This window comes from Eublepharis macularius, chromosome 13 (assembly GCF_028583425.1).
Source record: "Eublepharis macularius isolate TG4126 chromosome 13, MPM_Emac_v1.0, whole genome shotgun sequence".
Classification (NCBI taxonomy): Eukaryota; Metazoa; Chordata; class Lepidosauria; order Squamata; family Eublepharidae; genus Eublepharis; species Eublepharis macularius.
This window is the reverse complement of record NC_072802.1, coordinates 34,601,941-34,616,358: the sequence shown is the minus strand read 5'-3', so window position 1 is coordinate 34,616,358 and position 14,418 is coordinate 34,601,941. Positions and strand designations below refer to the sequence as shown.

Genomic DNA, 14,418 nt, shown 5'->3' with positions numbered 1-14,418 from the left:
TGCTCAGGTGGGAACCTTAGAGCAGCAAAGTGCGTGGTGGAAAGAAAGTGCATCCACACTATTGAGAGGTTCATGGATTCTTCTCCAAACATTGCCCCAACCTTCCACTGTTCATATCGTTAAGAATGTCAGAGCTGTTTTGCTGGATCAGACTAAAAATCCATCTAGTCGAGCATCCTGTTTGATGTTGGCCAACCTCCAGGAAGCACACAAGGTTTTTTTTCAGCGTGACTTGTCCAGAGATACAGTACCTATGAACACGGAGGTTCTAGCTGTAGCTGACAAGAGCCATTGATAGACCTGCTCTCCACTTGTTTAATCTCATACTAATTACACACATAGTCATGTGCTCATTCTTCAGGGGCATCCATTATGCAAGGAAGTTTGGGTTTCCTGCACGATTCTCAGCAACTTTTTAACTGCAAACCCAAGGAGTAATGATAAAAAAAATGACTCCATCTCATTTCAAATGCATATTTTGCATTGTCATAATCAGGTGGTGATTAAGCATTTCCTTCCATTCTGGGCAAAAGAATCAGACCCTTTTCAAAATACTGATTTTTTTTTTTAATGACAAGGGAGGAAAGAAAGTATTGCAGTGAATGCTCAGCAATGAGAATTGACAACTTCAGGTAGTGCGTACATTTCTGACGATGGTTAATGACTCTCTGAAATGACAGTGATGAGTGCTTGCTAGAGAGTCCGGATGACAGGTGGACAAAAAAAAAATGAAAATGCTATCCTGTCTACTAAGGCACCTGGTAAGAAGCCGTTTCATTTAAACCATTTGTTCTCCTCATCAATATTTTTTTGTAACTTAAAGACTTTGATTCCGCTCCCTCCTTTTAAGACTTTAAACTAAGCCCAGAGAACAGCAGCTGTACATGAAATGCAAAATTTGTTCTCCTCACAGCTTCTTCTGGCACATAGTTATACCTTAAATGCGTTAAGTGTCTGTAATAGTCGAGTAAAACATCAAGTATGAAGATTAAAGGCAAGCTTGCTGACTAATTCCAGGATTTGCGTTCTCGTGTAAAATTTAAGACCATCTTTAACAACAGGGGAGAGCCATTTTCTGTATTTTCAGCATTCTGCTATATCAGCTCGAACATCCATGACAGGATTGGCCATCTTTGGCCTACTTGAGAGTCCCCAACAGGGAGAAAGGAAGGATAAAAGATTTCTAAATACCTAAAAATGAATGAACAAGCCAAAAATGTGGTTCTGTATAAATGTAATTCTTGATAACCTTCCTAACAATTCCTACTCTATTCTCCAGGCACGAGTCATGAGGCAGGAGGAATACAACAACCCTCTCAGGGGTCTATAATAAAGGCTGACATCGACTCGCCATAAAAACTTCACTGTTGTGATGCCCACATTCTTGAATTCAGATCATTGATTTCTGTAGGGGAAAAGGTGTGGTGAGGAACAAATGAAATTCAGAAGATCCCCCCCAGAGGCACAATGGCAAGTCTTTTGCCTTCCCAAAATAGGCAAGAGACAGGGGTGGGTCGCAAATACTTGCATGGGGAAATCTCATTTCCTCCTACCCGACCATGTCCTTTTCCCTTTCCATAGTCTCTCCCCCTTTCCTGCTTCCTTCTCTCTACTTATCTTTCTCTGACCCCTGTCTTTACCTCCCCCTGCCACGGCAGCCTCTCTCCTATGGCCCATTTATGTAGTGCCAGATGAGCTGGGTCCAGTTGTATAGTGGGTAACATGCAAAGATTTGTGGGAGGTAGCTCACTTTTCCCAGTATTCACTTTCGCACACTATTTCCTCTTTCCCTCCTCCTGGAAGCCTCCATATGCTCACCTTTCCCTATGTCCTTCTTTCCTTCTAACCCACTAAACACCTTAACTTTTATCTGCCCCCCATCTTCACCTATATTTCATTTCATTTATATACTGCCTTTCTCCACAGTGGGACCCAAATCAGCTTACGTCATCCTTCTTGCCTCCATATTATCCTCACTACATCCCTGAGATGTAGGTTAGGCTGAGCACGTGTAACTGGATCAAAATCACCCAGTGAACTTCCACACTAGAGTAGTGATTCAAACCTGGGTCTCCCACATCCTACTCTGAAACTCTAACCACTACACTACATTGGCTTTTATGAGGAGAGGGACGCTGTTGAGCAGTAGCCAGCAGATGGGCCTGTGTGAGTCATGCAAGTCATATGGTATCAAGTTGTCCAGTGGTTGTTTCTGGGTCTGGTCCCAATTAATCGTCCCTCAAAGGTCCAAACAGCCCTGGAAAGGGCCCCCTCTCCCTTTTACCAACAGAAACCATGCTTGGAATTCTGGCTAAACTGTTATGGTTGCCTAGCAACAGCTATTGAAGTCATCTGGTTAAAGCTATAGGTGCTCCTTTTTCACTTGGGGTTTTTAAATATATATATATTTCCAGATTTTTCTGGAAACCTGGGGCATTTTTCAGGTGTGTAGGAACATCTGTTTTGTCTGTTCATGGCTCCAATCTCCGGATTTAAGTATCCACAGATCAGGGCCACTTGGCTATTGTATATAAGTTGCAGGAGTTCTATGAATGGAACTCTACATGTGTGATCTGTCTCTTAAAAATGGCAGCATGAGAGGCGTGATTTTAGAGGGGCTCTGAAAGAAGGGGACAATTAATTCTTCTCTCTATGATAGAATTTTTTCACTGGTTGCCTTTTCCCCCCTTTTTTTGGTTAGCAGCTGGGGGAGATTTTCAACTGTGGAAAGAGTAAGGGAGGGAAACGATTAAGCTCCCCAAATGTGGCTTTGAAAGACCAAATTTAATGTCTGGAGTGCCAAGCACAGGAACTCAGTGCCATATGTTGTTTAGGCCTAACATGCTAAAATAAGTATGGCATACAGATGGTGTCCGATTGCCTTTCATGAAACAGTGGGTGAAACTTCGACACCGTGCCTAGACCTAGATAAAGTCATTTTGCAGACCACAACCTGGACCACGTCCGCTCCTATTTTAACAAAAATGAGTCTGTAGCATTTTTGAAGTCGCTTGTGCTCTAGTCTTTGGTAATCACGGATATAATAGTGTGGATTTGAGCCATGAAATAATGTCATATTTCTCTTCCCTTCATTTCTGGAACTGGCTTATTTGAATTGGAAAAAAAGGGATAAAGATACTGTTTTCTGCACTTTTGGTCAATTAATTGCAATGGTCTGGAGGCAAAAGAACGTCTTCCCTGGTAATCAGGGGTTAATTCAATTCTGGGACATTGCAAACATCATGGAAATAAATTAATCCAGTAAAAATCAAAGAAGAGTGGCACAGAAAATTGTGGACTACTAAGTTGTTCAATTACTCTGAAATGCTAACAAACATGTATCAGGGATATCTATTATCAAGTCTTTATCATATTATAACTTTTCTCTTAAGCTGGGTGCAGATGTAACGGTCTCAGTCTCCTCCTAGGGAGATCAAGACAGCTGAGAGCTTGTGCCCCTCATTCCCCCTTCTGATGCAGTCCTCCCGCCTTTCTACTGCCTACCCCGCCCATCAGGTAGCATTATGCCCACATTAGCGCCAACCGCCTTCATTTACAATCAGAATTTAGTGAAACCACTTCAAACCCTGGCTTCAAGCTCTAGTTAAGAGGAAAATCTGCTCATGTTGAAACAAACTCAGTTCTACCCCATAAGTAAAGGATGGGGGGGGGGCGGTCTGCGTGGAAGAGAACACATGAGCCTGTGGTATGCTAGCTTGATCTCAACCATACACCATACCTTATTTATTGCATTGTCTCTCTATGTAATATGACTATGGAAAATATAATCGGTGGATCCTGTGACTTACTTCTGTTAAGTTGTCTGCTAAGACTTGTTACAAAGGAGTCAACATGAGTCCAACCCAACAGAAGGATATTTCAGTGTAATAAACCAAACAAAGATGTTATAACGGGAAACACTGCTTTTTTAAAATTAGCTCTTTTCAGACATTGTCTTACCTGGCAGTCATGCATATTGGGAGAATATGCTATCCACAATGCTCCCAGTATGTGAGGTCACCATATGTCAGGGGGAGAAAGGGGCAGTATAAATGAGGTAAATAATAAATTAATAATAATTTTGTCGGATCAGGGCCAACATGTGTCATTTCCATTAGCATAAAGCGTCAGGATGTGTAAACCAGAACTTTGGAAAATCCAGTGGTCAACCAAAGCTTCATGCAAAATACACATGCTACTCAGGTTTAAACAACATGGAGACTGGGGACATTAGGAGGATCTATGCACGGTTGCTAGGCTCCTAGTATGCATGGACAAATATCTGAAAAGGGCTAATGACAAGAAGATTGCCTTCTCTGAGTTTCCCCTCCCTAACAACCTCTCACAAAATTCAGTATTCTAAGTTCTTGTTTACACCTCTGTTCAATCCCCTTCTGGAGAGCTGGTTGGTCACTCTTTGCTGTAGTCAGAAGGAAAACGAAAACTTCAGATGCAGGATGTACCTTCTTAGAAGCACAAGATGAGTGGGATCGTGCCCTGAGTTGACTGATACTTACTTCCAGTAGGGATCAGGTCCCTGTCTGGAATGAAGAGTTTGTATCCATAATGTTTCTCCAGAATATCCGGCAAGATTTCAAGTGCAAACTGGTCCTCTTCACGGTTGTCACAGTCTAATGCATCTGGATCCACTTTGGTGTATGAAAGATAAGCATCATATTCTTTGTTGTCTGCAAATGAGGCCACAAGCATTAAAAAAAAACCTTGCTAAACTTTGTTTTGATATTTTCCAGAAGAGCAGTTATGTTGATCTGCTGCAACAGAACAACAATCCTACGCAGAGGACCAAAATGTGGTGAAAAACAACAATGTGGAAGAGTAAGCAGAATTGTGGGCCCTGCTTTCGAATCCAGGTGGTGATCTTATTTTCTGCACAGCAATCTCTGCAGGTATTGCGGGAACACCTGATCAATATACAGACATTGGGAGGCTTCACAGCCTACTTCTGTGCATTGTTTGGTTCTGCAGAGAGCTTTGGTACATTTTCTATAGAAGATGAATTAAATCTTTTTTTACTGGACTTATATCCTGCATTATAACTTTAACATAGTCTCCAAAGCAGTTCACAAGTCTCCCTCTTGCTTCTTTCAAGAATTTACATCTCACTTTTTGTGCTGTTGCAAGAGTCTGCATTTACCTATAATGGTGGGATGTAGGGTCGAAGCATCATTTCCCTGGGCTTTCTACAAATTTATGAATGCCCCCACCCAAAACTTTATCCCATCTCATACGTATGATTTCACGATCCATGAAAGAAAAGTGTGTTTTATTTCTGAAATTATATTTATCACTATACCATAGTAATGGGACTGCAGCTCACACCCTGCCCAAGTAAAGCATTTCCATTTCTCTCTCACCCCAGTGCTTTGGCCCTGGTGGGTTCATGGTGCTGTGTCCATCACAGCTTAACTGAGGGTTGACATGGTTGGGGAGGACTCCACAGAACATCTGTGGGAACCACTTTCTGCGCATGTGCAAAGCTAATCAACCCCAGCTCTGTATGTGGAGGAGGTTGCATTTTCCTGGGAGTGAGCTCCACTCACATTGCACTTACTTTTGAGGAGACCTGTTAAGGATTGTTACCTAAATCTTAATCCTCAATATGCTTGCAAATTTCAGAATTTACAGACTTTGCTATTACTGTTGTTTCCTAAGAACCCCAAATCCAACAGCGTTGATGATTTAAAAAGGGCAGAGGGATTGAATTAGGAGGATTCATTACATCAAAATGTTTGCAAACAAATTCAAAGCAAGAGACTCTGAGAATCTTCTCTCCCCCTCTATTCATCTTGGCTCTGGCCATTAGCCCAGTAAAATAATAATTAAAAAATCATCCACTCAACACGTGTTCAGGATTGCAGTCTTTGCAAATAAGGCAACCAACTCATAAAACATATTAAATGACATAAACGAATGATTTCATTGCCCATATTAATGTGTTATTACATGGTATATGTAATTGAATTTTTAAGATATATATTTTAATGCATTTATAGCACATTTCAATGCATTGGCATCAACTTTTATGCAGTTCCCTAGAATGTGAATTTATCGGGGGAAAAATAAGCCTGTGATAGGTTGCTCTCCTGGTATTTGCAAGCTTCCATTATTTACAGAAAATGAAAAATCAAATGGTTAATGTAGTGAGGACAAAAGTATAGAATGCTTATGAAGCACCGCTTTTCAATGAGCAACAACAACTGGGAGAGAGAAATCGTTGAAAGCGAGTTTAAAATAATCAATCCTTTGCCCCAAAGGAGGCTAAATAGCCGATCAGAACCTGACTTGTTCATTTATGTTCTTCAAATTATGGTAATTTTCCTAATTTTCATCAAATAGATCTAGTTTTGACTTATAGGAGAGACTCCGTGAAGGTGTGGGCATTTATTTTCTCAGCTAGAGAATTGATTTTCTTCTTGTTGAAGAAAACAAGGTGTTCCAGGGAGCTGTTACTGGCTCCGGGAGACAATGGCATATTTCAATATGAGAGCAAGGAGATATGATGGATGGTACAAAGCCGGATCACAGCACAGTTCAGCTAGCAGAAGGAAATCAGCTTCTTAACCCCCAAGGAGCATGTGGTTCTTGATCCTTCCCGAGAGCAACCGAGTGCTGCACAGCAACTGGATGAAGGCAATTGCTTACAGACACCAGCCATGGAAGATTATAAGCAGAGTCATCCTTTCTTGTCACCTAACGGGGACCACATTTCCGAGGTGAAGTAATAACCAGCAAAATGCAAACAATGACACTCAAATAGAGCATCATCACTCACACGTCCACATAACTCTTCATGTTCAAGAGTTCTCCCCACTTTGGACAAGGCAGTGAGACCTTAAGCTCTGCTTCACCTATGGTTTATCTGTAAGCAAATAACATTTGTATCCAACTTTGGTTTACCACATCCATTTAGAGCCCTCTTGGATATACCAGGCAAGATCAGAAGAGCCCATGCTTTGCATATAGGAGGTCTCAGGTTCAGTCTCTGATGTCTCCAACGAAAGGGGCCCAAGCAGCAAGTTTTGAAAAAGCCTTTCCTATTCCTGAACCTAGGCAGACCAGTAGTCTGACTTGGTCTGTGAGAACTTCATATGTTTGTACATTCAGAGAAGGACAGGTGAAGAAAAGAGGTTCTTCAAAAGCATCCCATACTTTTGTTTTCAGAGGTAAAGAATTTATGAGTAGAGGCATTTTTGGGACAGTAGTTTGGCTCAGCTTGTAATGGGAGAGTTTGTTTCTATTCAGTTCCTCATTTTAAAAAATGGAAGGTATACCAGAATAGATTCCCGTTTTTTCTGCTGAGCTTAACAACTCTAACATGATGCATCTCCAGTAAGATAACAGTATATTCAGCTTACAGGGCACCGGGCTGTTTTCTGGATTAGATAAAGAACAGGGATACAAAGACACCCCTGCTTACCGTCCACTGCTTCGTCGCCTCCAAACGTCTGTCTGTAACATAGCATCAGTTCTATGTTGTAGCATTTATAGATAGTCACAAGTAATGCCAGCAAGAGAAGGATAGCCCCCAGACCACCAGCAAGTTCAATTCTGGAGATCAGATCTGAAATAAAAGAAGAAAACAGAGATGGGACGGAAATTACAAGTGTCACCACGGAACACACAGCTGTTGCTGCTCTAACAGTGGGTCTAAGCGTCTGCTTAGAAGTAAAGTCTAGTGTCAACAGGGTTTGAAAAGAAGACCAGGGGGAAGGGAGACCCCATAAAATTCTAGTATGTCCTACTTTCTTCATCCTGACTGTGAACAATGACACAGTTTGTAAAGGAATAGCTGCACTACCAATTTATCTCAGATTTTTAAAAATTCAATTTAATGTCCTTATCTTGTAGCACTGTGAGGGAGTAGGCAAGTTTCTGTTACAGATACCTCGGCCCTACGCACAGAAAGGACAGAGGGAATAAGCGTTAAAGCAACTGAAATCTGTAATATAAACTTGTCCTGTTTAGTTATGATTGTTTTATCCCATCCTTCCAAAAAGGAGCTGAAGAAGACATAAAAGGTCCCTCAAATGAGCTTTATGGTTGAGTGCTGTTTTTAATTTGAGGTTCTCTGGTCTAAGTCAATGCCCTAGTGCTGCACCACGCTGGCTCCAGAGAGTCAAAAATTTCTGTGCTAGTTTGGAGTGGGGGTTACGCAAAAGCTCTTGTCTATTCTCTTGCACACTTGTGGGTTCACCCCTCCCATTATTGTTCAAATCCAAGAGAGACAGAAGAGTTTTGCCATCTAGACACAATCTTTATTTAATTATTAATTACTAAGCCCATCTCTTTGCTAAGGATAATCAATTGGAGAGCAGAAATGTATAAAATCAAACTGAAATTTCCCCACGCCTTTCCTAAGTCCTACAGGGTTGCCTTCCAAGACTTTCACAAGGTGTTCACGCATGGACTTTGAAGAGTCAGGTGAGTTCTATTAATTGGAGGACATCCACCAAAAACATCTTCTCTGCTCCCTTAATCTGACAAACTGATGGTATTAAATGATGGCTGATTCCGCACACGTTGGATAATGCACTTTCAATGCACTTTCAATGCACTTTATCAATCATTTGAGGTGGATTTTTTGTTGCGCACACAAAAAAATCCGTTCCAAATGATCTATAAAGAGGATTGGAAGTGCATTATCCAACATGTGCGGAATCACTCGATATTAAGGTCTGCTCTTGGAACACCTTAGAAATTGTAATAGGATGCTATGAGGGCAGGCTCTATGATCTGATGATCTTATCTGTTTATGTTGAAATTCAAGCCACAGAAATTATACGTTTCCTGACTGGTGTTCTGCTGGTCTCCAGACTTCTTCATCACCATCTTATCCCCTCCCTTCTGCTATTTCTTTAGCACCATTTTTGACCAGAAAAATTTAACAAGGGTTCTTTGTCCTTCACAATGTGATCCCAGGCAATTGTGGGTCATATAGTGAAGCATGGATAAGACTGGGCTACATGGTGATGTCAATAAGGGCAAAGTTACAGCGCCTTCCCCCTGAAGTCCCACTTGAGCACTTGTTGAGCGGAACACACACAGGAATGCCCGTCTGAGCACACAGCCCTCTGAGCACAATGAGCCAAGTGGCAGAATGCATCCAAAGGCATGTCCCAATAGGCAAGTAAGTCTGCATTTGGATGCATATTCCAATATGCACCTAGACCGATGCTCCACTGCACAGCAGGATTTTCATTAGCTCAGTAAGATAAAATAGGGACAATTGTCTGTATTTGTTCTTTCCCTTTACAAACACTTTCTTACCATTTTCCACCCCCCACCCCCATTTGTTGAAAATTGGGGAGGGGCAATTTTTTCTGGGCAGTGAAAATGTTTGTGAATCAGAGCCTTCCCCATCAAGCTCTGCTCTAGTTTCAAATGCCTAAAGTCAATATGATTCATTATAACCATAACTCAGTAACACTGGGAAGCACGCATTAACAGACTGAACTGCCATTTCAAATACAAGCACAAGAAACTGAATCTCTTAGCTTTGCTTTCTGGCTCACCCACCCATTAAAAATCACAAGAAGCCAATCTACTCCAATGAGAGATACTTCGGAGAAGATGTGTTAATTTACACCCTATGTCACTGCCGATATTTATTGCCACGATAAATAAGCATTAGGAGAGGCATAAAAACTCTAGTGATATAAAAGAATGGACAGAGGAAGCACAAAGCTTCCAGAAAGTTGGAAGATGCAATGAGTTGATATATCATCAGCATTGCCTTGGAGTTTATACAGAAAGGCAGCCGTCTAAGCTCAGGAGTCACTTTTTCATCTTGTGGATGTTGGTCTTTAGGGTGTTGTTATTTATAATCAGAATACACTTACTTCTTGCCTACCAAGATATCATGAGAATAACAGAACAAAAAGATGTATAGGCTGTTTATATTAACAGATTCAGGTCAATAAATGATGGTTTTCTTGGAGCATAGTCATCTCTGTAGTCCAGTGTATATATCTACGGGTTTCTGGGGGGTATCTGTAGCTGATTTAAACCAAGCATCAAGGCCTGCTGAGATAATCCTGGTGCCATGAAGGTGAGAAGACTCTATTGGTATATTTGGATCACCAAATCTCAGGCCCAGACTGCAACTGATGGCTGCAGATCCACATTGTCAAACACAGATCTGCCCACTAACATGTAAAGCACAGGTGGAGGTATAATCTGAAGGCCACAGGTCCCGAGTCTTCCCTTATATGGATTTTCCTTCTGCAGCACTTCTCTGACTCCCCAGATCTTTCCAGATCCAGGCTCAGTTCATGCATGAACCTAGCCACTGAATCGCTGCTACTCCACTTCAGTCCCGCTTACTAGGGCCAAGCATGGAGACAGCCACAGTTGCTGGTGGAGGCTAGCTGCCCAAGCCCCAGACAGGGCAGGTGCAAGCTGCAGCAGGGACCTCCCCCCCTCTTTTGCAGAGGACGGAATGTGCAGTTGGAGCTCCTGAAGTGCGGGGCCCAGGGCAGCTGCCCTTGCCCATTGGTTAAGACTGGGTCAGGAGGCATTAGGACTGCTAACTAGCCAAGAAACAGGGAAGTGAAAGGAAGGGATTGCTCTCTCTCCAGCCTAAACTCTGAAACACAAATTATGTTGGTTGTGGCTTCTACATATCACTGGGACATTTTTGGAAAGGGGGCCACAAACCTGTGGAGGGAAGAGGGCTGCCTTGCGTACACAGGTTTCAATGAACTGATGCGTGCTTTCCACCAGAAATGTCTTATTCGAAACTCGGAGACGGTTTCAGCATTTCAGAGTACATGATAAGCACCAAACCAAACATCAAATGATTAGAACACAAGAGATACATCCCTGCTTGGAATATCAAGTCCCCAAATACGTTTCATTCCTGTCTTGCATGAAGCAGACATTCTCAAACACAAGAGCCGAGCTGACACTGATGTCTTATTTCCTTTTAATCTGCAAAGCGTAACTTGTCAGGAACCACAGAAGCAAATCAGTCTGTACTCTTGAGCTGAAAGACAAGTTCTCCCTCAAAGATGTTCTGTTTATAGAATACTTAGGAGGGTTTTTTTTTTATTAGAGAGGGGAAAAGTTTCTTATGAAGCCAGCTTCATATTTGTTAGGGAAAAGTGCTGCTATGAAAGCAAGGCTGGGGGCTGATTTTGAAGAGAGGAAAGGTGGGTGGGGAAAGGATTAAATGCCCCCTTCTTTTTGTTTCTCCACTCTAAATTCCTCTTCCCCAAAGCTGCTCTTCATTATAAAAAATGGTGCTGTCTCTCCATTTCATGCACCTGAATGTCACGTGTAGTTAGCCCCTAAGACTATTTCTAAATTCTTCTAATGGAGACTGCAATTCTTGTATTATTTATTGAAGGAAACTGCTGTGAGCAGATGGCAAGAGGAGAAGTAGCAGCTCAGCATGATCCCAACGTAGAAGCATGTTCAGGCAGCACTGAAGTGGAGACTGCATCAAAAATCATTTTTAGAAATTGATCAGACTATAGGTTTTTAAAGAAAACAAATGCTAGTGAAAGATGCTGAGAAGAAAGCCCACAGAGTGCGGAATTTGAACACCATGATCCAATTGCTTGTCCTGTTATGACTGAAAGCTTTGGGGAACAAGGACTGTGTTTGTGTGTTTACTTAATACCAAACACAATGAATTACCAACAACTGACTGAAAAGGCTAGGAGGAATTCTAAAATCCTCAGTCTGCAGAAAGGTACTGTAGGCAGACAGATGCCAACAGAATTTTACATGACCTCAGATTGTCAGCCTTTTAAGATGCATGAGGGAGTTCAACTAACACTGTCATCACAGACATTTCTCATTATATTTTAAAAACACATGGATATTCAAAGATGCCATATTGAATTCAGTGGGCCTACATTAGAAACATCACAAAGCCCATGCTGCAGTGCAGCCTCAATCAAATATGCATGGACAGCTGCAATTTAGAGTTTCTATCTGGACTACAGATCTTGTGATGAGTGATAATATATTTATATACAACACATTCTTATGCACAAGTTTGGTGTAGTGGTTAAGAGCACGGGACTGTAATATGGATAACTGGGTTTGATTCCCCACTCCTCCACTTGAAGCCAGCTGGGTGACTTTGGGTCAGTCATAGCTTCTAGGCGCTCTCTCAGCTCCACCCACTTCACAAGGTGTTTTGTTGTGGGGATAATAATGACATACTTTGCAAACCGCTCTGAGTGGGCATTAAATTGCCCTGAAGGGCAGTATATAAATTGAATGTTGTTGTTGTTATTGTTGTTGTTTTAACATGGCCCTGCAAATTTCTGAGGAAATCAGCTCTATGGTTCCAAAGTTACAAAACTAAAAATGATTTCTGGAACAAGTAAGCTTGAAAAAGTAGTAGCCTCCACCTCTGTTTTACTTCTTCCTTTTATATATTCATTGATAATGAATCATATGGTGAGGCTATCACACAGGTTAAGAGAATGAGGCATAATCTGAAAGCTCTAAGATCCAAGCCTCTCCTCTGCCACAAACTCACTAGGTAGCTGCAGACCAACCATCATCTATCAGAGTCTCTCTACACGAGACATCTTACACAGGGGTGCTCAAGTGTAGGGAGACGCAATGTTAGCTGGGAAATGTAGTTTTAAAAGACAAAGCTGGTGGAGATTGCTCCTCAGAGGGTTTGTTAATTTCATCTCCGCCACCATAAGGGGAGGTGAAATTGGCAAAGATGAAATTAACAAACCCTCTGAGGAGTGACCTCCACTGGCTCTGTCTTTTCAAACTACCCTCATGTAGAGAGGTGAAATCGACAGAGCCTTTGGCTCTTTTTAAACCAAGTTTCCTGGCTAACATGGCATCTCCCTACACGTGAGCTTACATGGGGACCCACGTAAGATGTCTCATGTAGAAAGACTCAAAGTCTCCCTTCTATATTATGGAGATGAAAATGCTGGCCACTCTATGAAGCTGTGGTAAGGTTTACATAGATAATTACATGAAATGCTTTGAACAATGAAAGTGCTAAATAAATGCAAAGTATTACCATTATCCCCCTTGGTATCGGAGACGTAAAAGGTTCTATTATAACAGTGTTTTGTTTTTTTTAAATTGTGGAATTCCTCAATAAGAAGGTCACTAATGGTGGAGAACCTCTTATCATCATGCTTATGTATCCATGGAAGAATGCCGGATCCATTCTATGTAGCCTAATCAGTTTGCTTGTGACTCCACCACTTCGAATAGGCTCGTGATTCCACCCCTTCAAATATATTTCAGGGTTGTTTAAATTCTGTGGCTTGGCTGGTACTCCCAAATTGTTCAGGAAACAAGTACATGTCCCCAACCCCAACCCCCCACTGGTCCACTGTATTTGAAAAAAAGAATGACGGAGGTGAAAATATAACAGGCATTTAATAGAGGGAAGAGATTAGGGAGAGAATGGATTAAGGGTCAGTTGTATTTCCCCTGGAAAACGGGCAGCTGAGACTGGGAGAAAAGGAACAAGTCAGTTGTGTCTGTGCCAAAGGGATGAGGGAATAGAAAGGAACATACTGGTTTTTCTCTATTAATACTGTTCAAGAAACAATCATTCAAGATATTTGTTTATATGCTGGAAAATGAATAACAGCATCATTGTTTCAAAACCTAAAGTGCAATCACAGACAGACAGGCAAGTGAAAAAAGAGTACCTTTTTTACGCAGAATTACGCTTGCGTGTTTCCGCCCGTTTCTGTTTTCTACATGGCATGTATAATTGGCCAGGTCTGGCTCCTTCACAACATCAAAGATCAAAGTTAACTCCACTATTTTTTCTCCTAGATGTTCTTTGAGAAGCCTGAAAGAAAGAATAACTTTGGGAGGTTTGTCAGGCAAAGAGTAGAAGAGAAATCATGAAACATATGCTTGGACCTGTTCAGAGAGCCATATGGATTTCTGTATGAAGTGACGGCAAAAACAATCTCATGGAGGAGGAAAACGTGTGCACCCCGCCTTAACATACATTGAAACGATTGGGGGGTACAAAATGCTGCAACCATGCTGAGGGATGAGTCTGATCACAGTGTCTAGATGGGAGATCTTCTAGAAACCTCTAGAGTAGGCCAGCTCCATAATGGAAGAAAAGTAGACCGGCTGCAATCTTAAGGGTACTTTCTGAGAGAAAGCATAATTGAAGAACATGACACTTATTTCAGAGTTGATCTGCTTAGGACTGTTCCTTCCAACTGTAAGGAACAAATATCCAGCTTAATCCACAAAATGTGTTGGACCACCCCATCCCTGCTCTTTTAAAGGTTGCTGAACATGTGTTGGATATGGGCCCAAACACATGGTGGAACTCTTCAGAAGATCAAATTCTGTGGTGTTGAAAGGTAAAAATGAACCAAGTGATAAATCCAATTTTAACAGAATTCTTTGCACAAAGCCACCATGTTT

The 14,418-nt window shown here is 41.6% G+C and overlaps 1 protein-coding gene across 1 annotated transcript in view; it reads right to left on the bottom strand.

The window, feature by feature from the left end:
• The window catches only part of IL1RAPL2 (interleukin 1 receptor accessory protein like 2), a 289,452-nt gene that overhangs the window by 23,112 nt on the left and 251,922 nt on the right, over positions 1-14,418 (bottom strand). Inside the window, exons 7-9 of the mRNA XM_054995823.1 lie at positions 13,674-13,819; positions 7,439-7,582; positions 4,518-4,688 (exon numbers count right to left, since the gene is read on the bottom strand). Coding sequence (XP_054851798.1) covers positions 4,518-4,688; positions 7,439-7,582; positions 13,674-13,819 — 461 coding nt within the window. The remainder of the gene's footprint in view (positions 1-4,517; positions 4,689-7,438; positions 7,583-13,673; positions 13,820-14,418) is intronic.